This window comes from Pan paniscus, chromosome 1 (genome assembly GCF_029289425.2).
Source record: "Pan paniscus chromosome 1, NHGRI_mPanPan1-v2.0_pri, whole genome shotgun sequence".
In the NCBI taxonomy this organism is placed as follows: Eukaryota; Metazoa; Chordata; class Mammalia; order Primates; family Hominidae; genus Pan; species Pan paniscus.
The window spans coordinates 126,831,037-126,858,603 of NC_073249.2; the positions used below are offsets into that span (position 1 = coordinate 126,831,037).

The 27,567-nt window shown below is 38.2% G+C and overlaps 1 protein-coding gene across 10 annotated transcripts in view; it reads left to right on the top strand.

Annotated features, from left to right (window-relative positions):
- The window catches only part of DBT (dihydrolipoamide branched chain transacylase E2), a 75,968-nt gene extending 52,391 nt beyond the window's left edge, over positions 1-23,577 (top strand). For 5 of the 10 annotated variants that reach the window (XM_003808475.7, XM_055115615.3, XM_063599807.1 and 2 more), the window contains one exon: positions 1,088-3,436. In XM_003808475.7, coding sequence (XP_003808523.1) covers positions 1,088-1,255 — 168 coding nt within the window. In that variant the 3' untranslated portion in view covers positions 1,256-3,436. Of the gene's footprint in view, positions 1-1,087; positions 3,437-14,366; positions 15,284-17,172; positions 17,242-18,672; positions 22,839-23,544 lie in introns of those variants that run through there. The other 5 variants (XR_010110808.1, XR_008626122.2, XR_010110807.1 and 2 more) reach the window with 5 other exon arrangements.
- The last annotated feature ends 3,990 nt before the right edge of the window (positions 23,578-27,567 follow it).

The following is a 27,567-nucleotide window of genomic DNA, read 5'->3' on the forward strand; positions in this document are numbered from 1 at the left end:
GGACTGGACCTCACTTTTGAACTTACTCTTATATCTTGCTTGGATGTATAAAGGCATCTTGAATTTTAACATGTCTAAAACTGAGCTCCTGCTCCTTTCCTCACTGCCCCCCACCATCAGACCTGCTCCTCCTAAAGTCGTCCTCTTTCAGTGAATGGCCAATCTGCTCAGACACTTCGAAGGGCTTCTCATCTCACATAGAATCAAAGACAAGTAGTTGCAGTGGCCTACATGGCTTTACACAGATGCTACTCAGTGTGCTCAAGGATCCACATCTGGCTATGACTGTTGTATCCCAGCCATGAGGAGATCAGTATAGAAAAAGAGAGTAGAGCTTAGAAACTTTTATAGCAGTTTGACAGCATGATTTTATGTCTATTGAATCTAATAATAAGTTGGGGCTTATATTTTGTCTACATTTTTTTTGATAGTGAAAAGATATATATTTAGAATTAGCTGGGTTCATTTTAGATGATCCCAATTTTGTTGGCAACATCCAAAGCATTGTAATCAGGAGCTAATGGAATATATGCCTTCCTCTCTCCAGGCCTGATCAAGGTGTTGACCTTGGCCGCATCAGTGTCATAGAGCTTCCAGCCTGTTCGATGTGGTGCTTACTGGCTTTAATATCCACAAAGAACACAAGCATGTTGTTGTCCTGTCTTCTTCCTGGCCAACTCAGTGGTCAGGGGAACTTGATAATGGCTTGTTTCCTCACTGCCTTCAGTGAGGAAGCCTTATTTAATTGTCTGTCTCTCCCCAGAGCCTAGAAGAATACTTGGCACATAGTGGTTATACAGTAAATAATTATTAAATATTTGAAATCTGAGATGAAAGTTAATGAATGTAGATATGGGAATTGTACAAGGGATAGGAAGTACCTTGGAGAACTTCTGTAAGCTCCAGGCATATACTCAAAGATGGGAAGAGTAGGAATCAGCATTTTCAAAAGTCACTGGGGATGCCCTTTTTTTTCTATACTGTAGGAAGAAGGGTTTGCCTGATCTTACACCATTGTTAGAGCTTGAGCTCTGAACAAGTGAAGGTTTACTCTTTATTCTTTTTTTTTTTTTTTTTTCATTTCTAGGCCATTCCCCGATTTAACCAGAAAGGAGAAGTATATAAGGCACAGATAATGAATGTGAGCTGGTCAGCTGATCACAGAGTTATTGATGGTGCTACAATGTCACGCTTCTCCAATTTGTGGAAATCCTATTTAGAAAACCCAGCTTTTATGCTACTAGATCTGAAATGAAGACTGATAAGACATTCTTGAACTTTTTGAGCTTCCAAAGAGTATGTAAACCCTAGCTGTGCCAGCACATGTTCATCTTTACAATTTATATTATAAATGATTTGTATCGTATGATTAAGGATCTAAGGCACAATATTTGTCACTGTTCTATTAGACTTTTTACTGAAAATGAATAATGGTGTAATGGTTCTCCTGGGGCTGTCACATTTTATAGGTCAGAGTGTGACTTCTTAATATGGTGCTGACGTTTTTGTGTCAATGGCTTGAAACTGGCAAGATTAACAAAATTAGGCCAGGCACGGTGGCTCACGCCTGTAATCCCAGCACTTTGGGAGGCCGAGGTGGGCGGATCACCTGAGGTTAGAAGTTTGAGACCAGCCTGGCCAACATGGTGAAACCTGGCCTCTACTAAAAATACAAAAATTAGCCGGGTGTGGTGGTGGATACCTATAATCCCAGCTACTTGGGAGGCTGAGGCAGGAGAATCGCTTGAACCTGGGAGGTGGAGGTTGCAGTGAGCTGAGATCGTGCTATTGCACTCCAGCCTGGGCGACAGAGCAAGACGCCATCTCAAAAACAAAAAAACAAAATTCATATTACTAAAAGACAGGTAGCCATATACAGACAGTATATGCCCTATTTTTTTTAACTGACTCTTAATGAAACTTTTTAATTTTACTTAATTAAGAAATGGAATTTATATACAAAAATATTTTCCATTTCCCTGTTATTATGCTAATTGTTGTATAAAATAAGTGCAATTATACTTCTCTTTTGAGATATCCAAGAGTATATTCTTGCTCTGTATAGAGAATATCATCTGATAATGTCTTATTTATATTAATTAATGTCTTTGAAAAGGGAAAAGTATAAACTGGCCTTAAAATTGTCCAATTATAGTTTTATAACCAGTCTATTAAAGGTGTTTGTTTAAAATGGATATACTTTTAGATTTGTGGTAATGCTTTGGTATTTTCTTGGGGAAGACCTTCACCTTTGCAAACTTCCCTCATGTAAGGAAGGTACTTTAAATGTAGCAGCCACTGACATTTCTTTTTTTAAAAAAAATTTGAGAAGTCTACTTCCTTTTAACTTTTTTGGTCTTCAACTAAAAAATAGGATAAGAAATTAAGGTCTATTCCATTCTCCATATCCTGGGTAAGAATGTAAATAAGAGGAGAAGGAAGAGTCTAATAGTAATTATGGATATAAAAAATAAGAAATTTTGTATAGAAATGAAGGTTTCATAATGATCATTTTGTTAAAGGTCTACTTTAATCAGAAATAGCAACGAGATGAATGTATCCAACATTTCAATTTGCATTCGGAAATCCATGTTGTTTCTAATATTGTCCAGTTGAAAACTGTATGCCAAAATTAGTTGTTTAAGTGAAGTTTTGTGACAGAAAAAAGGTTGTTTTAATATCTACTTGGTTTTTCTCAAAATGGAAATAATTTTAAAATCAGGAAAGAATAAATCAGCCAGGTGTGATGACTTGTAACTGTAATCCCAGTTATAGGGGAGGCTGAAGCAGGAGGATCACTTGAGGCCAGGAGTTTGAGACCAGCCTGGGCAACATAGTGAGATCCCATCTCAAAAAACATTATTTTTAAAATTAGCCTGGTGGCTCACGCCTGTAATCCCAGCACTTTGGGAGGCCGAGGTGGCCAGATCACCTGAGGTCAGGAGTTCGAGACCACCCTGGCCAACATGGTGAAACCCCATCTCTACAGTTTTGTAAAAATACAAAAAATTACCTGGGCCTGGTGGCACATGCCTGTAGTCCCAGCTACTTGGGAGGCTGAGGCAGGAGAATTGCTTGAGCCCAAGAGGTGGAGGTTACAGTGAGCAGAGATCACACCACTGCACTCCAGCCTGGGTGGCAGAGCAACACTTTGTCTCAGAAAAAAAAAAAAAACCAAAAAGCCAAGTGTGGTGGTGTGCACCTATAGTCCCAGCTACTCAGGAAGCTGAGACAAGAGGATCAATTGAGCCCAGGAGTTCAAAGCTGTAGTGAGCTGTCATTGTGCCACTATCCTCCAGTATGGGTGACAGAGTGAGACCTGGTCTCTAAAAAATAAAATAAAATTAAAAAAACAGGTCAAATAAATGCTGTTGTTGTAAAATTTCAGATAATACAAAGAGTTAACCAATAAAAGAAAAAGTCATTCATAATCTTACCACTATTAACATTTTGATGTCTCTATCTGTATGTATGGCTATTCTTTTTTGTTAAAACATGATCATAGCATATCTACTATTTTATTATTTGATTTTTAAAATTTAACATTATATTATGGGTAACCTTACATGTCAATAAACAATTCCACATTGTCATGCTTTAAATGGCTGCATAGGCTGGGTGTGGTGGCTCACGCCTGTAATCCTACCACTTTGGGAGGCCAAGGCAGGTAGATCACAAGGTCAGGAGTTCGAGACCAGCCTGGCCAATATGGTGAAACCTCATCTCTATTGAAAATACAAAAATCAGCCAGGCATGGTGGCAGGCGCCTGTAGTCCACCTACTCGGGAGGCTGAGGCAGGAGAATTGCTTGAACCCAGCGGCAGAGGTTGCAGTGAGCCAAGATTGCGCCACTGCACTCCAGCCTGGTGATAGAGCGAGACTCTGTCTCTAAATAAATAAATAAATAAATAAATAAATAAATGTCTGCATAGTATTCCATTGTATGCATTTATTATACATTCAAACATTAAACATCTACCATACCAATCATGGTTCTAAGCATACAGTAGCCACCTTCATGCTTCCTTGATTGGGCTTACAGTCTAGTAAGGAGACAGATATTAAATAACTGCATAAAACACTGTTCTTGGTAGGTAATAACCCAGATGCTATGAGCCATCCAGTAAAGGTTATTTACCGATCTTATCTGGAAGGATCAGAAGATGGATGTCCCATAATTTAACCAATTATCTATTGATAGGCATTTATTGAGTTTTAAATGAATAATGACATGATCAATAAAAATGTCCTCCTCACTTAAAGAATAGAAAAACCAGGAGAAGGGAGTTCTGAAATAAGTAAGTATGTAGGTCCAGCATCAATGGCTCAAGATACTCTATTCCCAAATAACCCTTAAGTTATCTGGTTCTATTCCAACCCTTGGGTATTACTATCTTCTCTTTGGTCTCATGCATTGAGAATTCAGCAAAGGATTTGTTCCCTACAGTGTGCACGGCCCTTAGGATAGCAGGATTCCCTGAAGAGGGCCAAAGGGGCAGGAGCACAGCCTTAGTGGCAGTGCTGGTCCATGAGGCTCTACAAAGCAAGGGATGGGTGTTTGGGAGGAGGAAAAGGCTCTTGCTGTACTCCTAGAGGTTGGAATTAAAGTGGAAAAGCCAGAAAATTCAAGTCCTTTACTAACATGTCTGGAGATTAGAAGGTATATGTACATGGGGGAGAAGCCAAAATTATTGCTGCGAGTGGTCAGCAAGAAAATCAAGGCTCTTTTCATTATTTTGAGCATTCCTCTGATATTTGAAAAAGAAGTACAACAGGAAAGGAAGTCTGAGGATGGAAGCTAAAATTGGTATGAATTTATATTTTAGAGATCAAAATGTACCTTATGTTGAAACCTATGTAAGAAGTGATTATGTAGAAAGAGTGAAAGTGATAGCTCTTAGTCTGGAAAGCCCACTGGCTTGTTTGGGCATTTCTCATGGCTTCCCACTCAAAGTGGATCCCCAAAATCACTTGATGGATTTCCTTGCTGATTTCTAAGTAAACTATGGTTTAAGAAAGAAATGACAGGGCTCAGCACTGCCCTACAGTACCAAGAATACAAATGTTTCCATGAAGTCTTCAAAGGCATTTGTAAAATTCAGGCTGTAAGTGATTAGTTAGTTCATTCTGCACTTATTTATTAACTGTATATTCAGTTCCAGGCTCTAGGGTAGAGATTATGGATAAAGGTGAATTAGATAGATGAAGTTTTTGCCCTCACAGCAAAAGCTTTAGCCAATAATTAAAGCTATCACTGGAAGTGGGTCTGTGCCAATAACCTAGAGAAGAGCAGTGCTTTTAGAGTTGAGCTATATTCCCAATCAGTTCTTAATGGTGGTTTTGCCCCCTTCCCTCTACACTGTCTTTTCTTGAGATTGGATCATGTGTGTGAACCCACATCATTTCCAGTCAAAATCACCAAGAGAGGCCGGACACAGTGGCTCATGCCTATAATCCCAGCACTTTGGGAGGCCTAAATGGGTGGGCCTCTTGAGTCCAGAGTTTGAGACCAGCCTCGGCGACCCCAGCTCTACCAAAAAAACCAAAAAACAAAAAATACCAAAAAAAAAAAAAAAATGAGGCCGATGAAGTGACATGCACCTGTGTGCCAACTACTCAGGAGGCTGAGGTGGCAGGATCACTTGCATCTGGGGGGCAAAGGCTGCCGTGAGCTGAGATTGTGCCATTGCGCTCCAGCCTGGGCGACAGAGCAAGACTCTCTGTGTGTGTGTGTGTGTGTATACACACACACACATATATATACACACACACCCAGGAGACCTTTTGTCTTTCTTGGTTCATGTGCCCATCAGTGTGGGCAGGAGAATAGAATACTCTGTCCACACTTGAGTCTTAGTCACCTTTGGAGCCTAGGAGTCAGCCATCCTCATTCAGCTACATGGATCGAGAATGGGAATCTGGGAGAATTTTTTTATGGGCAGATTAAAAAGGAAGTTAACTATGTAAAGTAAGGCATTGCCTTCTCACCCCATCCCACCTCAGTTCGTGTTAAATTATGAATTTTTCTAAGAGAGTTCTTTAATGACATGGGTAGAGAGGAAGCTGAGGTGGCAGTAGAGTAGGGAGTGGAAGGCAAATACATAAGATACTATTAAACTGTGAAGCTGTTTGTTACAATTCCAAGATTTTATAATTTCTCCAACAAAAAACATTTGTATTTTCTTCCCAGTTTAAGTTCAATGTTAATTTGAAAAATAATTCTACTCTCAAACTTCATGTTATGCTGACAGTTCAACTGATGCTGTCAAAATGTGAATTACTAACTTCAGTATTCTCTATTCATCTGATTTTTCTTAAAATGTTTGCGTGTTAATATACTCACTAGCTTTAATGCTCTACTCTTATACTGGCACCTTAATTATGGTAAAAGGTAAAAGGTTAAGTTAAAATTTCCAAGCCTAGTTATTTGGTCAAACAGAAGATTAACAGAACTCCATGGCTTACCACAGGAATATTTATCAAGAGAAAAAGAAGATACCTATTTGAATTTACATGACACTTTCTGTGAAATATCTGGATTACCAGATTAGTCTGAAACAAATGCCTTCCAAATTCTACAGCGCATGCCCAAGGCACTCTTTACAGTACCTGTTCGGGTCTTTTCTTCTAATTTTAAGCACCTACCCAAACGTCTTCCCAGGCTTGTCATAATAAGCAAATAACCTCAGAGCAGACAAAGTGATTCAATCTAAGAACCGTGAATTTCTCTCCTTTTCACCTCAAAATTTCTATTCTCACACTTTCTTTTTGTTTCTCTTTCCGAGAAGTGGTTCTCCATCAGCAAATACCAACTGTTTTCTGTCCTCTATTATTTATTCCATCTCTTCCTCCTGATCCCTGCCCCATGTTGAACCCCCATTGCCCCACTTTGATCCTTCAGTCTCTTCCTCACATCCAGAACTGTACCAGATTTACTCCCTTAGCACACTGATTAAAATTTATTTCCATTTCCTTATGGAGGAGGTATTAGAGACTGATCCCAGACCTCTACAAATTTCATTGTGGCAGGGTAATGTTATGTGTCCATAAACCTTGTTCCTTTTCTTTCAGCCTGCAGTTAGGTAGAGCCATGTCATTTATTTGTAACTATTAGAATATGGGTATATGGGTTGAAGTAATGTAGGCCATTTCCAGACATGGCCCATAACACTTCTCAAGAGATTCTTCATATTCTATCTCTTCCCCTCCAACATGCACCCTTCAAGGTTGAAGATGGCACCACACAAGATAGAAGGAGCCAGTGTTCCAAATGACTAGACAGAGCAGAATGCTCCCCTCCCTACACCCTAGCACCAATTGGTTTGGATGTGATAGTTGAATAATACACTTTTATTGTTTTAAGACATTAATATTTTGAGATTAATCTGCAAGTCTAGTTAATAAAACTCGAACTCTGAGCTGTCTAATGCAGTAGCCTCTAGCCACATGTAGCTATTTAAATTTAAATTTTAATTTTAATTAATCAAAATTCAACTCAGATATACTAGCCACATTTCAATTGCTCAGTAGCCACACTAATTAATTTAAATTTAAATTTAAATAGCTACATGTGGCTTATAGCACCATACCAGATAGCACAGATGTAGACTGTTTCCATCATCACAGAAAATTCTATTGGATAGTGCTGCCTTAACTAATAAGACACAAATGTTCTTATTTTTTAAATAGTCCCTAAAACAAACGAAAAACAAAGAACTCCCTTCTCTAATGGCAAATTTCAGTTTGCCTAAAAGAAGACTCAGAATGCTTTTCTTATATTGTTACCTCTGACTGCCACTAAATGAATAAATTTCCTGTCTTGCTCCTTCTGCCAAACTTCTTGAATGGGTGATCTTTAACTCCTTGCAATCCTGGCTTTTTTCCCCAGTGCTCACCTGTAATCAGTGTTGGCCACAACTCCCACCCAGATGTCTCCTAAATAGTTCTCTGAACCCACCTCTGTCCTGATCTACAGACATTCATTCCAATGCTTTAGCATCTCAAGGTCATCAAAGGACTCAGTGACATCTCAGACAGTCAGACAGACCAGGTCAACTATGAACTATTTATGCCAAACCTTACATGGTTCATGTTATCCTTGCTATCCCATCAAAATAACCACAGGCTTTTTTTTTTTTTTTTTTTTTTTGAGATGGAGTCTCACTCTGTCACCCCGACTAGAGTGCAGTGGTGCGATCTCGGCTCCGCTCACTGCAACCTCCGTCTCCTGGGTTCAAACACTGCTCATTCCTCAACTCCCAAGTAGCTGAGATTACAGGCATGCACCATCACGCCTGGCTAATTTTTCTATTTTTAGCAGAGATGGGGTTTCGCCATGTTGGCCAGGCTGGTCTCGAACTCCTGACCTCAAGTGATCTGCCCGCCTCCACCTCACAAAGCTTTGGGATTACAGGCATGAGCCTCGGTGCCTGGCCTGCAGGCTCCTTTATTTTACAAAAGGCGTTACCATTTAAACACTGAAGATAGCACGAATCTCTGATGTTTGCAAGTTCAGAATAAAATGGAAATGAAAATTCATTATGTGGCAGTCTCAGTACTGAGCACAAAGGCTTTTAACCACAAGCAAATTACTGTGCTAGCCAGACCCTGTGAGAGAATTCCAGGCCAGCTTGCTAAAACTGAGCAGGAGAATTTGGAGAGAGTCCAGAGGAGAGCCACAGAAACAACTGAAGCATGACAAGAATAATTGCAGTTCTGTTATAGAGAGGTCATCTATATCAGGCTTTTATGGAGTACCATGTGGAATGTTACCACGCAGAGCATGGGGAACAGCTGTTGTGACTCAACAAGAGACAGGACAGAAGAAATGAGAACAGGTGGAAGATCAATAATTTAGGTTTGATATGGGGAAAGATGGAACAGTCAAAGGGATTCACACTGATTTTTGGCTGAGCAGAAGGCAGAGTCTCCCCCAATGGGCAATGTAAGTGCCCCCACTCATCTACAGCCCGAGAAGAGCCATCAAACTGTATTAAACTTGGAAAAAGCTATTTAACTTCAAGTGTGCTGCGAGAAAACTTCATAGTAGTTCCTAAGATGTGCTAAAAAGTAAAGTCCAAAAAGACCATAAAGTCTGTAGAGAAGTTCTAAGAGTGCAGTCAGCTATAAAAACCTAGCAATTTATTTTCTTAGAAAAATGTAGCTGGAGTTCAAACTGTAGTAACAAAGGCAAGTAAATTGAGTTGTGGGCAGGTGTAATTAAGTTAATAGGAATGGCAGGGATGAATATAAATCAGAACAGGACTAACAGTTTGAAACATTAGATATTCAAATGCTCAGAACTGATGAGCTGAGCCACTACGCTAACAACTCTGCAAACCAAAGGTTTCACAAATTGCACAAGAACCTGGCCTCGTTCCCATTGTGTTGCTGGCATAAGATTAGAAGGGCCTGTTGGTTCAATTGTTGCTTTGGACAGAGGAGGACAAACTTGCCACAGTGAAGAAATCATTTTTAAAAACCACCACTGTCCTTTAGTGCACTAATTTCTCTAATAACTAGGTGTATATTAGAAATAATGATATATAAGTGCAGTATACTCCAGTTTCAACAGAATGGTGTCACTTCTGTAAAATGTTGATTTTCAGATTGTCATACTTTCTAAATACAAAAATTTGTCACAGCTTCCACATTTACAAGATATTAAACATTCCATAAAATATTTGTAGAAATATGAAAAACCAATTTTTGTAGTTGCCTTTTGAAATGTATACAAAATATCCCACATGGGCAACATGGTAAAACCTCGTCTCTACAAAAAAAAAAAAAAAAAATACAAAAAGTTAGCCAGGCCTGGTGGTGCACACCTGTGGTCCCAGCTACTCGGGAAGCTGAAGTGAGATCACCTGTGCCCAGGAGGGCGAAGCTGCAGTGAGCTGTGATTGCACCACTGCACTCCAGCCTGGGTGACAGACTGAGACTTTGTCCCAAACAAACAAAAAGAGACATACACAAAATATATTAGAAAGTTGGGTTAATATCCTACAAACAAAGTATTACATAATTTGCACAGGATTATGTGCGTGAAAAGTTTTAAATTCAGTATAGCTTTTATTTCTGCAGAACTAAAAGTAGTGCATAAAAATAAAAGTGGGATGAGCATATCTTTTTAATTTGTTATGCAGTAAAAAGTATCTCAATCAACATATAGGAAACCAGTGCCATTTCTGTATCATTTGACACTGAAGGGGTATTGTTTTTTGTTTTGTTTTGTTTTTCTTTTGAAGAAAGACTTTTATGTCTTTTATTCTATTCTTCTGATTTGGGGTTTAAATTACCCCCAATAAGTTTGCATAATATTCTGATTACTACTGCTTAGGTGATATATTTCATATGAGAACTATCTTTACACAATGGGAAAAACTATGGTAACCACTTCATTCATCAGAGAAGTTGTGTTTTGTTCACTTGTATTTTGTTTGCTAAATGAAATTGGTTATTTAGACTCATGGCATGCTTTTTCTCAAATGAAGATTTAAAAGTCATTTCCAATGTCCTTCTAACTTCTGGCCAATTCCCAGTAGGCTATAGAATAGTTTTCATATAATAGTCTCTAGTGTCTCCACTGTTGATTGGTTTACAGAAACGACGGTGGTGGTGGTGTTGATGGTGGGGTGTGTGTGTGTGTGTGTGTGTGTGTGTATGAAAAATGACAACTGGCACAAAACAAGCCTAAAAATCAGAAGTACATTTTAATTCCTAGTTAAAAACATTAACTTTTTATTCATAAAATACATATTTAATAATAGAAAAAAGAAAAGGGAATGATTAGCACTTTAAATGAACAATTTTTCTTAGCTATTTTAGTAACTTAAATATTTAAGGTATTAAAAGATTGAAACTTTGGGCCGGGGTCATGCCTGTAATCCCAGCACTTTGGGAAACTGAGGTGGGTGGATCACCCAAGGTCAGGAGTTTGAGACCAGCCTGGCCAACATAGTGAAACCCCATCTCTACTAAAAAATACAAAAATTAGCTGGGTGTGGTGGTGGGTGCCTGTAGTCCCAGCTACTTGGGAGGCTGAGGCAGGAGAATTGCTTGAACCCGGGAGGTGAAGGTTGCAGTGAGCCCAGATCACGCCACTGCACTCCAGCCTGGGCAACAAAGCAAGACTCTGTCTCAAAAAAAAAGATTGAAACTGTGGGGAAATGTAGCAGAAATCATATGAGACTGACTGGAATCAGAGTTTAAGGTCCAGGGGAAAGACATTTGGTGTCCACCAACATTTCCCACCTCTCCTCAGAAATAGTCTCTGTTTTGTGAGACCAAGTGGTGCAAGTTAGGATGTAGCCATAACTTTCTAATATAAATCTCAAAATATGGAGAAGAATGACCCATTAACATTTGGCAAGTGTACAGTCTGTTATTTAAGAGTTTTCCTTGCATAGACACACAGACACACACACATCCATCCACCCAACCTTACCTGGAAGATTTCCACATAAAGGAGTATCGGTGTTCACAACAGTGTAGTACTGGCATAAAGACAGACATAAAGACCAATGGAATAGAATAGAGGCCCAGAAATAAACCCTCACATATATGGTCAAATGTTTTTCTGACAAGGGTGCCAAGACAATTCACACTCTTGTGAAAGGGGAAAGAACAGTCTTTTCAGCAAGTGGTGCTGGGAACACTAGAATGAAGAATACAAAAGAATGAAGTTGGACCCTGCTATGGTCTGAATGTTGTGTCCCCCCCCATTAATTCATACATTGAAACCTAATCCCCAAGGTGATGGTATTAAGAAGTGGGGCTTTTGGGAGATAATTAGATCATAAGGACATTGCCTTCATAAATGGGATTAGTGTCCTTATAAAAGAGGCCCTGAAGGAGCTTGTTTCACCTGTGAGGATACAGGGAGAAAGTACTACCTATGAGGAATACACCCTCGCCAAACACCAAATCTGCTGGTGCCTTGATCTTGGACTTCCCAGCCTCCAGAACTATGAGCAATAAATTCTGTCATTTAGAAATTGTCCAGTCTCGGCTGGGTGCAGTGGCTTATGCCTGTAATCCCAGCATTTTGGAGGCTGAGGCTGGTGGACTGCTTAAGCTCAGGAGTTTGACACCAGCCTAGGCAACATAGTGAAACTCCAACTCTATCAAAAATAAAAAATAAAAAATTAGTTGGGCATGGTGGTGCATGCCTGTAGTCCCAGCTACTCAGGAGGCTGAGGTCAGAGGACCACTTGAGCCCAGGAGGTGGAGGTTGCGGTGCATGATCACACCACTGCACTCCAGCCTGGTGACAGAGTGAGACTCTGTCTCAAAAAAAAAAAAAAAAAAGGAATTACCCATTCTATCTCAGATGTAAGGATGGATCAACATACACAAATCTATAAATGCGATACACCATATTAACAGACTAAAAGACACAAACCATTTGATCATTTCAATAGATGTAAAAAGAAGCATTTGACACAATTCAGCATCCTTTCATTTAAAAAACTGAGCAAATTAGGTATAGAAGGAATGTACCTCAACACAAGAAAGACCAGATGTGACAAACCCACAGCCAACATTATACTCAATGGTGAAAAGTTGAAAGCTTTTTCTATAAGATCAGGAACAAGACAAGGATGCTGTATTAATCTGTTCTCTCACTGCTATAAAGATACTACCAAAAGAGGCTTAATTGACTCACAGTTCTGCATGACTGGAGAGGCCTCAGGAAACTTAACAATCATAGCAGAAGACAAAGGGGGAAGCAAAGCTTGTCTTACATGGCAGCAGGCAAGAGAGAGAGCAAGAAGGGGGAAGCACCAGACACTTATCAACCAACCAGATCTTGTGAGAACTCACTATCACGAGAACAGCATGGGGGAAACCGCCCCCATGATCCAATCACCTCCCTCCAAGTCCCTCCCTTGACATGTGGGGATTACAATTCGAATTACAATTCGATATGAGATTTGGGTGGGGACACAGCCAAACCATATCAGATGCCCACACCTGTCACTTCTACTCAATATAGTACTGTAAGTTTTAGCCAGAGCAATTAGGAAAGATAAAGAAATAAAAGGCATACAAATTGGAAAGGAAAATGTTAAATTGTCCCTGTTTACAGATGACATGATCTTATATATTAAAAAAAAACTCTAATGACTCCACCAAAAAAAAAAAAAAACAGTTAAGACTAATAAACAAAGTCAGTAAAGTTGCAGGATATAAAATTAACATACAAAAATCATTGTGTTTCTATACACTAACAACGAACTATCCAAAAAGGAAATAAAAAATATTTTACAATAGCTAGAAAGAAAAAAAATACTTAGAAATAAATTCAACTAGAGGTGAAAGATCTGTCCACTGCAAACTATAAAACATTGATGAAAAAAATTGAAGACATAAATAAATGAAAAGATATCCCATGTTCATAGATTGGAAGAATTAATATTGTTAAAGTGTCCATACTACCCAAAGTGATCTACAGATTCAATGAAATCTCTATCAAAATCCTAATGACTGTTTTCACAGAAATAGAATAAACAATCCTAAAGTTCCACAAAAGACTTCAAATAGCCAAAGCAATCTTGAGCAAAAAGAACAAAGCTGGGGTGTTGACACAACCTGACTTCAAAATATACCACACCGCTACAGTAATCAAACAGCATGATAAGGCTGGACACAGTGACCCACGCCTATAATCACAACACTTTGGGAGGCTGAGGCAGAAGGATTGCTTGAGCCCAGGAATTCAAGACCAGCCTGGGCAACACAGGCAGAACCTGTCTCTGCAAAAAATTTTTTAAATGCTGGGTATGGTGGCGTGTGCCTGTGGCCCCAGCTACTCAGGAGACTGAGGTGGGAGAATTGCTTGGGCCTGGGAGCTCGAGGCTGCAAAGAGTTCTGATTGTACCACTGCACTCTAGCCTGGGCAACACAGTGAGATCCTGCCTCAAAAAAGGCTGCAAGAAAACAGCATGATAGCCAGGTGCAGAGGCACATGCCTATAGTCCCAGCTACTAGGGAGGCTAAGGCAGGAGGATTGCTGGAGCCCAGGAGTTCAATGCCAGCCTGGGCAACATAGTGAGACCCTGTCTCTAAAAATACAAATAAGTAAAACAGTATGGTACTGGCATAAAAACAGACACAGACCAATGGAACAGAATAGAGAGCCCAGAAATAAATTCATACATTTATGGTCAATTGATTTTTTGTTTGTTTTGAGACAGGGTCTCCCTTTGTCACCCAGGCTGAAGTGCAGTGATGCTATCATAGCTTACTGCAGTCTTGAGCTCTTGGGCTCAAAGGATCCTCCTGCCTAACCCTCCTGAGTAGCTAATATTACAGGTGTGCCCCATTATGCCCAGCTAATTAAAACTTTTTTTTTTTTTTTGTAGAGGCAGGGGCTTGCTATGTTGCCCAGGTTGGTTTCAAACTCCTGACCTCAAGCAATCCACACATCTCAGCCTCGCAATGTGCTTGGATTACAGGCATAAGCCAATATGCCCAGCCAACAGTCAACTGATTTTTGACAAAGGTGCCAAGTACACACAATCAGCAAACAACACTCTCTTCACTCAATGGTGTTGGGACAACTGGATATCCATATACAGAGGAATAAAACTAATATTTCATGCTACATTAAAAAATAAACTACAAATGAATTAAAGACTTAAATATAAGACCTAAAACTATAAAACTACTAGAAGAAACCATAGAAGAAAAGCTCCATGACATTCATCTGGGCAATAATTTTTTGGATACAAATCCAAAAACACAGGCAACAAACACAAACATTGACAAATGGGATTACACCAAACTAAAAATCTCTTGCACGGCCAAGAACACAAACAACAAAGTGAAGAGACAACCTGTCTGCAAATCATACATCCGATAAGGGGCTAATAAAAAAAAAAAAAAAAAAAAGAAACTCAAACAACTCAGCAATGAGAAAACAAAGAACTCAATTTAAAAATTCGCAAAGGATCTGAGTAGACATTTCTCCAAAGAAGACATAAAAATATCCAACAGGTATATGAAAAAGTGCCCCAAATCAAAAATCACAGTGAGATATCACCTCACGCCTGTTAGAATGACTGTTATCAAAAACACAAAAGATAACACGTGTTGGCGAGGATGTGGAGAAAAGGAAACCCTTGCACATTGTTGGTGGGAATGTAAATTAGTACAGCCCTTGTGAAAAACAGTATGGAAGTTCCTAAAAAAAATTAAAAATTAAAAAACTACTATAGGATCCATTAATCCCAGTACTAAGTATGTATCCAAAATAAAGGAAATCAGTATGTCAAACAGATATCTGCACCCTGATGCTTATTACAATATTATTCACACTAGCCAAGATGAAATGAACCTAAGTGTTCATCAACAGATGAATGGATAAAGAAAATGCATATGTACACAATGGAGTGTTATTCAGCCTTGAAAAAGAAAGAAATCCTGTCACTAGCAACAACATGAATAAATGTGGAAGACATTATATTAAGTGAAATAAGCCAGGAACAGAAACACAAATATACCACTTAATTTCACTTATACGCGGGATCTAAGAAAGTTGAACTCATAGAAGTAGAGAATATGGTGGTTACCAGAGACTTGGGGGAGGGGTTGGGGAAACAGACAAACAAACTACCGATTTCAAAATTTTTTTATAGCAGCCTGAGCAGACTAAGACAGACCCTTACCCAATACCATGTATAAAAATTAACTCAAAACAGATCAAAGACCTAAATGTAAGATCCAAAACTATAAAATTCTAAGAAGTAAACATAGGTGAAAAGCTTCACAACATTGGATTTGGCAATGATTTATTGGATAAGACATCAAAAGCACAGGCCACAGAAGAAAAGGTGAAGTGGATCAGGCCTATAATCCCAGTACTTTGGGAAGCAGAATTGGGAGGATTGCTTGAGGCCGGGGGTTCAAGATTACAGTGAGCTATGATTGCGCCACTGCACTTCAGTCTGGGTAACAGAGTGAGACCCTGTCTCTTAAAAAAAAGATAGACTGGATATCATAAAAATTTTTTAAATTTGTGCATCAAAAGACACTATTAAGAGAGTAAAAAGGCAACCCACAGAATGGGAGAAAATATTTGCAAGTATTATATCTAATAAGAGATTAATATCCAGAATATTGTCATTCACCACTTAATGATGGGGATACATTCTGAGAAATATGCCATTTGGTGATTTTGCCATTGTGAGAACAACATAGAGTGTATTCTGTGTGATTAAATACACATAACATTAAATTTACCATCTTGATCATTTTTAAGTGTACGGTTCAGTGGTATTAAACACATTCATAATATTGTGCAACCATCACCACCATCTATCTCCATAATTTTTTATTTGTCCTTTTGTAACTGGCTTACTTAGCATAATGTCCTCAAGAATCACCCATGTCGTAGCCTTTGTCAGAATTCCAGAATTACATTACAGTACTTGCCTAGTAAGGGAGTTGCTGCTGCTGACCCCAGAACCAGCTACATCTGCTGAAGCTAGGCAACTTTTGCTGCCAAAACAAACCCCAGAACATACTGCCCTTGCTGCTACCCATGCCAGCAAAAATGGACACCAGCGACACAAGTCACCCAACAGAGCCCTTTGTTGGTGTATATAATTAGTGGAACCTTAGTAGTGTATAAAATTAGTCACATACCCCATTCCAGTAGCAGGGGAGGCTGGGATTTTTTTTTCCCCTCAAATTCTACCTTGGAAAGGTAGGATTCATGATGTGGGGGATTATAAAAATGTGGATGGTGTTCAAAATATTTTGGACAGTCGTAAATGACAGATAGATATTCATTATATAGTGCCTGTCTCTTCGCATTCACTTTCTACATCCCTCCAAAGTCACCAAAATTCTGGCTAATTTGTGTCATAAATAGCTCAGGCATCTATTCACTTTCTCTATCCTCCCGGGCATTTCTTTAGTGTAAGTCACTCCATGGGGATGGGAAATAAAAGGTAGATAAGGGAAGGAGAAGAGAGATGCCTTGAAATTTGTGGGTTCTCTATAAATACTGTCAAATTAAAATTTAATTGTATGTAGTGCCAAAGGCAGAAAGAAATCTAAATTTTCTCCAAGGTAACAATATACTGTTCTTTTTAACTGAAACAAAACTCCCTGGATCTCTCTCTCTCTCTCTCTCTCTTCTGTTTTTTTTTTTTTTTTCTTCAGACAAGGAAGGCTCTGTTGCCCAGGCTGGAGTGCAGTGGCACCATCACAGCTTGACCTCCCTGGCTCAAGGTATCCTCCCACCTCAGTCTCCCAAGTAGCTGAGACTACATATACACACCACTACACCTGGCTAGTTTTATTTTATTTTATTTTATTTTTATTTTTATGGAGACAGGGCCACCATGCCTGGCTACTTTAATTTTTTTTTTTTTTTTTTTTTTTTTTTTTGGTAGAGACAGGGTCTCACTCTGTTGCTCAGGCTGGTCTCCAGCTCCTGGGCTCAAGTGATCCTACCATCTTGGCCTCTCAAAGTGCTGGGATTACAGGTGTGAGATCTTGATTTTTACTTATGAACACATCGAAGCACTCTGTATGTGTTGGGTGGTGTACACTCTCGGGACAGGGAAGTTAGAGTTTCAATTGTGGCCATGGCTTCTTTACTCTTTCTGTGATCCTGAGCAGTCCCACAACTCTTAGAACTTAATTCATTATAGAAGTGTTGGAGAATTTCTGTGAGATAATCAGGCATAAATTTTTAAAGCACTAATATTGCTGAGATGTCCAAATGACTACATAAATTATGATCCACCTACACGCTAAACTGCTATGTAGCCATTAAAAAGAATGACGCTGCTCTAAATATACTAATATGAAACAGTTTCCAAGATATCCTGAGTGAAGAAAAGACAGTATAGAACAATGTATATAGTATGCTACCATTTTTGTATGTGTGCATGCCTTCACATATGTGTGCTTTTAAGGGATATAGGCATATTTAAGCTTGTAAATTCACAGACCATCTTTGTAAAGGTACACAAAGAACTGGCAATAGTGGTTGCCTTCAGAGAATAGAACTTGAAGAGAACCTCCCTACTGGAGGCAGGGATGGTGGAAGGGGTGGGGGATGGAGAGAGTGGAGATTGAGCTTTTGAATTCTGTTCCATGTGCATATATTATAAATTCAAAAAAAGAAAGATATAGTTTATTTTTTAAGAACCTGGAATTAAGTCCTATCTATGAAAGCTGAAGAGATCAAAGTGAGAGGTAATTTAATTTGAAGCCCAGGTACAGCGGAAGTTTGGGGCTTCTGTGTTACTCATGCTTATCCACACCTTTATTTTTTCTTTTTCTAAAGCATCTGGGTCTTTAGTTCAAATATTTGCAGATCCATGGTTTACTGGGTAGAATTTTTGTTATGGCATACATCAACATATTCCAAGTTTCTCTGCTTGGATGGAATAGATGCATTAAATTCTGTGAAATGATTAAGCTGTGAAAAGTAGAAGGACTTTGAATAGGCATTATTTTTCAAGATCTTAGAAATAGTTATACCTGATAGTTTTATAATGTCTGTAGTGTATTTTGCAGTCCACAGAATGCACTCACATACATTATCAGCTGATCCTTCGCAAAGAAGCCTCATGTGATTCTTTCTATTCTCAGCTTTGTCCATGAACTAAAATTAGAACTAGGCTGACATTACATTTCACTTGGTTACAGCTGACTGGGGATTTTAATCATTTGGAGCCACACTGAAAAAAAAATTTCCCCCTGCAATCTACTCTTAACTGATAGTTGCTAACTTTGGTTATGTGTGGTAAGTATTTGACAATGGTAAGTATTTTTCAAAAACATTTTTCCTTTCTTCTTCACATGTAAATAGACTGCTGCTGATACCTATACTGTGTCTGCATTGGTTGGAATGTCCAAACAAACTGGAATAGAATTTAAAAGTTTTTTTGCGGGGTGTTCATGGTCAGTCATATAATTGTGCTCCTCTGGAAGATAGATTTCCCCAGAAGTAAGAAACAATTCTTCTGCAATTCTTTTCTATGCTTACCTCACTTGTCACACTATGTGCTTTTTTTCTATTACGGTAATAATCAGAGTAGAGAGCACAGTCCTGTGCTGGAGGAAGAAATACATCATTATTGACTTGTGTTTCCCTAGGGGATGTTGGTCGTTATAGGAAAACTGATGGATGAGCAACATTTAATGGCAAATGAGGAAATGAATTAGCAAATGGATGAATTGTTTTACATGTCTTCTAAAATACATGTATACATGTAGATACTTGGGATTTAAAAAATATTTTTATTCGAGTATTTAGCAAAAACTTCCAACTTTCTTAAATCAGAGACAATAAATTGTAAATTGGTTGCAATATGCTCAGGAAGTTGGATTACCAGTGTATGTATCCCAAGGTTTCTTCACGGCAAAGAGATCTCGCATTCTGTTCCTGAGTAAATTCGGCATGCCTTGCTTAGAGATTCTCTCAACAATTTCCTGCCTATGCCAATTATTTATCAATCTTGAAATTTTAAACTTTTTTCTGTAATATAGTTCTCCTCTTTCTTTGTCTGTCTCACACACATATATACTGCATAATATTAGTTTAAAAATCAATACTTTAGAAGAGGTTAATAATGAAAAGCAATATTATCTATCCGATTCCTCTCTATCACCAGTCCTGCTCCCTAGAAGTAATCATTTTAACCATTTTGGAATTTAGTTTTCAGTGGTTATCTCCATATTTCTCTCCTTTTTTTCTTTTTCGAAGACAATTGCATGCTATTTTTAATCAACTTTAAACATCTGTGGAGCTTCATTATGAGAGGTGGGGATTAAGTTCCCTTACACTGCCATGAGTTATATCCCTATTTTTAGCTTCTCTCTTGATTACCTTAATAACTTTAAGCAAATACTTTAATCTTTATTTCTTGTTCCATAAGGTACAGACAGTATCTGTTGATTCCCCACTTTGAAGATGTGGATATCGGTGTTCTTGTCATTTACTTCTTTTCCTCATTTCCTTCTTCCACATTCTGTTAAAAGTACTGTCACTTTTATGTTTTCAAGATATATGGCATTTATATTCTGTTCTGTAACCCTCAATAAGTCTTCCTTACTTTTTTATAGATTGATTTATTTCAAAAGTTTAAGACCAATACATAGGCTTTACTATGTAATTTCTGTTTTCTGCAGAGCCAACATTTCCTTCTCAGTATCAATGTCATATTCATTGTACTAAAGAAGAATGTTAAAATAGATTCTCCTTTCCTGCACTTCAATAAATGCTAAAAAATCATGCCGCATTTTGTTGGCTCTATATATGGACTGTGGCTTTCTTGTACAGTGTCTTCCTCAACACAATTTCTGACTGCCTTTCTTTTTGCTTATTGGGAGAAGAAATTTCATCTTTTCACCATATCTCCAATGTCACACAGCTTTTTCCCCCTTAATTCTAGCTATTTTTATAATTCAATGGATGAATACTGCCATTCCTTTTTTTTTTTTTTTTTTTTTTGAGACAGAGTTTCATTCTTGTTTTCTGGTCTGTAGTGCAATGGTGTGATCTCGGCTCACTGCAACCTCTGCCTCCCGGGTTCAAGTGATTCTCCTGCCTCAGCCTCCCAAGTAGCTGGGATTACAGGCATGCGCCACCACGCCTGGCTAATTTTAAGTTTTTTTAGTAGAGACGGGGTTTCACCATGTTGGTCAGGCTGGTCTTGAACTCCTGACCTCAAGCGATCCACCAGCCTCAGCCTCCCAAACTGCTGGGATTACAGGCATGAGCCACTGTGTCCAGCTATTGCTTTTAAAACATTGTTTTACTTTATTTTTAATTTTTTTACTATCTTGTAAAGCATTGCTGGGAACAGTCTTGTTCATGTTTCCTGGTGGAGACACACCCTTCCTCTAGGTACATACCTTTGAATGGAATTGCTGGATCATAAGCTGTGCTTATCTTCAATATTAGTACATAAATATTTCAAAATAGTTAATACTAATTTACAATTTCACCAATATACCAGGAGTCCATGAGGATTTCTGTAACTCAAATTCTCACCAACACTTGGTATAGTCAGCCTTTTGAATTTTAGCCATTCTGACAGATGTTCGTTGGTATCTTATTATGTTTTTATTAAGGTGGAGCACAACTTCATATGTTTTTGGTCATTTGGATTTTTTTTTCTCCACAGGGCAAGTTCTACCATTTGGATTTTATTTTTTGAAAATTTCCTGTTCAATTGTATTTTCTGTTGCCTTTTTCAGCTGATTTTAAGGAGTTCGTTATATATTCTAGATGTAATCCATTGGTGGTTATATATATTGCCAATATCTTCCCCCACTAATGTACATGGTATTCCTTTTATTTTCTAAGTGATGTCTTTCAATAGGTTCTTAATTGTAATGTAGTCCACTTTATCAATCTGTGTTAGGCTGTTCTTGCATTGCTATAAAGAAATAACTGGCCAGGCACAGCAGCTCATGTTTGTGATCCTAGCACTTCTGGAGGCCAATGCAGGAGGATCACTTGAGCCCAGGAGTTCAAGACCAGCCTGGAGAATGTGGAGACATCCTGTCACTACCAAAAAAAAAAAAAAAAAAAAAAACTGGCACACTGGTTCTTGCTGTAGTCCCAGCTATTCTGAAGGCTGAGGCAGAGGGGGCCCAGGAGATCAAGGCTACTATAAGCCATGATTGTGCCACTACACTCCAGCCTTGGTGGCAGAGTAAGCCTGTCTCAAAAAAACAAAAAACAAACAAAAAACCACAAAACAAAGAAATACCTGAAACGGGGTAAATTACAAAGAAAAGAGGTTTAATTGGCTCACGGTTCTGCAGGCTTTACAGGAAGCATGGTGCTGGCATCTGCTTCTCAGGGAGCTTTCAATCATGGTGGAAGGCAAAGGGGGAAGCCTGTGTCCCGCAAGGCCAGAACAGGAGCAAAAGAGGGAGCAGGGGGAGGTGCCACACACTTAAAGAACCAGATCTCCCAAGAACTCACTGTTTCAAGGACAGCACCACGCCATGAGGGATCCTCCTCCATGATCCAATCACCTCCTACCTAGCCAACACCTCCAACGTTGGGGATTACAGTTCAACATGAGATTTGGTGGGAACATATATTCAAACTATATTGTGATATAGTATATCTTTTCCTTTATGGATATGCTTTGTATTCTGTTTTAAAAAGTGTTCTCTACTTTAAGGACATCAAGATAAGTCCTATATTGTCACCTAAATGCTTTATTTTTTCTACTTTCACTTTTAGATCTACAATTCACATGGAATTAATTTTGGTAATACATAGATATTCAACTGTCCCAATATAATTTCTCTTAAAAAATTATTCCCATGGCCAGGTGTGGTGGCTCACACCTGTAATCCCAGCACTTTGGGAGGCCAAGGCAGGCAGATCACTTGAGCCCAGGAGTTCAAGATCAGCCTGGGCAACATGGTAAAACCCCATCTCTACAGAAAAATACATAAATTAGCCAGGTGTGGTGGTGTGCACCTGTAGTCCCAGCTACTTGGGAGGCTGAGGTGGGAGGATGGCTTGAACCCAGGAGGTGGAGGTTGCAGTGAGCCAAGATCATGCCACTGCTCTCCAGCCTGGGCAACAGAACCAGACCCTGTCTAAAAAAAAAAAAATTTCCACAATGTTCTGCAGTGCCTATGTGTATATGAGTCTGTTTCTGGGGTTCCTTATTCAGATACACTGGTATGTTTGTCTATTGCACCAATAACATTATCTAGTACCATAGCTTTAAAAGAGATCTTGATGAATGTAGAATAAATCCTCCCACTCTAGTTTTCTTTGGCAAGAGTGTCTGGGCTATTTTGTATCCTTAGAATTGTCATTAAAAATTAGAAACTGATTGTCAGGTTGCTCCTCTCCTTCTCCAAATGAATTTTGTATTGAGATTGATTATAGTTCAATGTGGGGATAATTGACATTTTTACAGATTGAGTCTTTCTATCAATGAATATGATGTATATCTCTTCATTTATTTAGGCCTTCTTTAATTTCACTCTAATTTTTAGTTTTCTGTATAGAAGTTTTACACATTCTGTTCATTGTTAAGAATTTGATTTTTATGCTATTGAAAATAGTATATTTTTAAGAATTTAATATCTATTTTCTGCTGAAATATAGACACATAATTGATTTTTCAAAATATTGACTTGTCAGAAGTCTTGCTAAATTCTATATATTTAGTTGTAAATTCTCTTGGATTTTCTAGTTCATAATTGTACTCATGAAAAATGTCCTTTTGTTTTTTATTCCTTTTCAAACTTTAAGCCTTTTATTTCTTTTTCTTGCTTTTATGCAATGGGTAGAGCCATGATACAGTATTGAATGGAAGTAGTGAGAGCAGACATCTTTTACTAATTTTAAATGAAAGGCTTTCGATGTTACACTATCAAGTATGATTGCTGCAGGTTTTTATTAGATATACTTGGTTAGGTTAAATAAATTATCTTCTACTTAGAGTATGTTAAGACTTGTTTTTAATCACATGATATTAAATTTTAATAATTTTCTACATCTATTGGAATGATCATATTTTCTTTCTCTTCTAGTCTATTCAGAATATTACATTAATTGATTTCTCAAACAAAGGTAAGCAAACAAACCTTAATCTCTGGAATAAACCCAATATGGCTATAATGTATTTTCTTTTTTTGTTATTTTTTTGTTTTGTTTTGAGACAGAGTCTGGCTCTGTCACCCAGGCTGGAGTGCAGTGCCACCATCTCAGCTCACTGCAACCTCTGCCTCTTGGGTTCAAGCAATTCTCCTGCTTCAGCCTCCCAAGTAGCTGGGATTACAGGTGCATGCCACCACACCTGGCTAATTTTTGTATTTTTTTATTTTTATTTATTTATTTATTTATTTTTTTTGGAGACAGATTCTCGCTGTGTCACCCAGGCTGGAGTGCAGTGGCATGATCTTGGCTCGCTGCAACCTCCTAATTTTTTTTTTTTTTTTTGAGACAGAGTCTCACTCTGTCACCCAGGCTGGAGTGCAGTGGCATGATCTCAGCTCACTGCAAGCTCTACCTCCCAGGTTCATGCCATTCTCCTGCCTCAGCCTCCCAAGTAGCTGGGACTACAGGCGCCTGCCACCACGCCCGGCTAATTTTTTGTATTTTTAGTAGAGACAGGGTTTCACCATGTTAGCCAGGATGGTCTTGATCTCCTGACTTCGTGATCCCCCCGCCTCGGCCTCCCAAAGTGCTGGGACTGCAGGTATGAGCCACCACGCCTGGCCACAATTTTTTGGTATTTTAGTAGAGACGGGGTTTCACTGTGTTGCCTAGGCTGGTCTCGAACTCCTGAGTTCATGCAATCTGCCCACCTCGGCCTCCCAAAGTGCTAGGATTACAGGCATGAGCCACCACGCCTGGCCTTTTTTGTATTTTTTTTAGTAGAGACGGGGTTTCACCATGTTGTCCAGGCTGGTCTTGAACGCCTGACCTCAAGTGATCTGCCCGCCTCGGCCTCCCAAAGTGCTGGAATTACATGCATGAGCCACTGCGCCTGGCCAGTATTTTCTTTTTCCTATATTGCCAGATATGGTTTGCCAGTATATGGTTTAGGACTTTTCTCTGTTAATATATTTGTTAGTGAGATTAGTCTGTATTTTTCTTTCTAGAATTACCATTCTTGGGGTTTGGTATCAAGCGTATGCTAATCTCATAATCTGAATTGGGGAGTATTTCTTTTCTATTCTCAGGAAGAGTTCATGCTATGATTAGTGTTATTTTTACCCCTCAAATGCTTGGTAGAATTTGCCATTGAAGTCATCTCTGGGACCAGCATTTTGTTTGTGGAGAGATTTTAGATTATTATTATTGTATTCTATTGTGTCATTTTAAAATTTTATACATGTATGTGTTTATTTATAATATTCCCTTTCTTCTGTTTTCTTTGTGTTTGTTTTGCTTTATCTAGCTTCTTGAGATGGATGTAAATTTTTTAGCCTCATTTCTTCTAAAATGTATACTTAAGACTAGAAATTTCCCTCTACTACATTACCTATATTCCATACACTTTGATTTGGGGTATTTTTGTTAATTCAGTTCAAAATGCCTTCTAATTTCATGATGATAGCTTCTTTGACTACAGGTTATTTAGAAGTGTGTTTCATGGATGGGTGCAGTAGCTCACACCTGTAATCTCAGCACTTTGGGAGGCTGAGGTGGGAGGATCATTTGAGCCCAGGAGTTTGAGACCAGCCCGGGCAACATAGCAAGACCCCTGTCTTTACAAAAAAAAAAAAAAAAAACCAGCCAGGCATGGTTGTACACATCTGTAGTCCCAGCTACTTGGAAGGCTGAGGCAGGAGGATTACTTAAGTCCTGGAATTTGAGGCTGCAGTGAGCCGAGATCACGCCTCTGCACTCCAGCCTATGGGACAGAACGAGACCATGTCTCAAAAAAAAAAAAAAAAAAAGAAGGAAAGAAAAAAAAAAGCGTGTTTCTTTAGCTGAAATAATATAAGCTTTTTTTCCAGGTATCTTTTCATTATTGATTTCTAGCAAGTTTATATTTTGATTAGAATAAAAACTTCATGCTACTTTAATCCCTTGAAATTGACTGAGACTTGCTCTATGACCCCAATATGAGATTTTTTTTCTGTGACTCTTCCATGTGTTTTTTAAAGCATTATGTATTCTGTCATTGTAGGATATAGTTCTTTATTTATCATTTAAGTAAGTTTATTCATTGTGTGGTTCAAATTTTCAGTATTCTTCCTAAGTTTTAAACTGCTTGTGCAACCAATTGCTAAAAGAATTGTTAAAATATCCCACTTCAATTCTGGATTCCTTGATTTTTTCCCTTTAGTTCTGTCAATTTTCCTTTGTATATTTGGAAGCCATGTTATTAGAGGCATGTAGTTTAAAGTTGTTTTATATTTCTTGTGGATTAAATCTGTTATTATGATATGATTGATCTTTTATATCTGTAAAGTATTTGTGCCTAAAGTCCATTTTGTCTGCTATTAATATATTGATACTAGCCTTCTTTTGCTTAGTGTTTGCATAGTATATCTTTCTCAGTTCTCAGAAAATTTAATTGATTAGCCAGACGTGGTGGCACATGCCTATACTTTCAGCTACCTGAGAGGCTGAGGCAGGAGGATCACTCGAGCCCAGAGGTCAAGGCTGCAGAGAGTCATATCCCGCCACTATATTCTAGCCTGGGTGATAGAGTGAGACCCTGTCTCAAAAGAGCAAAGAAGGAAAGAAGAAAGGGATGGAGGGAGGGAAGGAGGAAGGAAGAAAGGAAAGAAATAAAGATATAAAAAAGAAAGAAAAAATTAATTGAAATATAATTCATATATAAATTCTCTCTTTTAGTGTACAGCTCAGTAGTTTTATTCAAGAGTTGTACAATCATCATCACTAATTCTAGAACATTTTCATCACTCAAAAAACTGTACAGTTAGCAGTCACTCCCTATTTCCCCCTCTACAAATCCCCTGGGTACCACGAAGCTACTTTTTGAATCTACAGATTTGCCTGTTCTGGACATTTCATATAAATGAGATCATATATGTGGTCTTTTGTGTCTGACTTCTTTCACTTAGCATAATTTTATTCAAGGTTTATTTATACTGTGGCATGTATCTATACTTCATTCATTTTTATGGCCAAATAACATTCCATTGTATGGCTATACCACATCTTGTTTATCCATTCCTCAGTAGATGGCCATTTGTGTTGTTGCCACTTTTTAGCTATTATGAATACTGTTTCTATCAACATTCATGTACAGGATTTTGTGAGAACATATGTTTTCATTTCTGTTGGGTATATACTTAGGAATGGATCTTTTCCTGTTCTTGTACTGTCCACTTTTCTCTACCTTTATTTTTTAGGTGTGCCTCTCATAAACAACACTCAGGATTTTGTCTTTTCTTTAACTGGACAACCTTTGTATATTAACTTGGAACACTTAATCATCAGGGAAGTACAAATTATGACCACCCTGGGATATGGCTTTATGCAGTAGTGGATGTATATCAACGGGGACCCTTATACAGTGGTAGTAAGAGTATAAATGGGCACAATCAATTTGGAAAACAATTTGGCTCTGTCTTATAAATTGGAACATTTACATACACTATGATCCAGCAATTCTAATTCTAGATATGTACCCAGTAGAAATAATTCCACTGGAACACCAAGAAGATAAAAACATTAATTTTAGAAACATTATTGCTTATAATAGCAAAGCTCTGGGACCCAAATATTCACATTCATTAGAATGGATAAACTGTGGGATAGTTATATATTTTGGAGATCATGGCATATGAATATATAAGATACTTTTCTTTTCTTTTTTTTGAGCTATATAATTTCCCATGATATGGGTAGACTATAGTTTACTGATGAAATATTAGGTTGTTTACAATATTTTGCTGTTATGAAATACACTGCGAATAACTTCAGAAATATTTGAGGGATAAATTGCTAGAAGTGTGGATGAGCATTAGTGAGTTTAGTATTACCAAGTTTCTCTCCATACAGAATATAATAATACCACCATTGATGAAGGAAAGTGTGTTTCCCTATGTTGTTGCAAATTTTATTGCTTT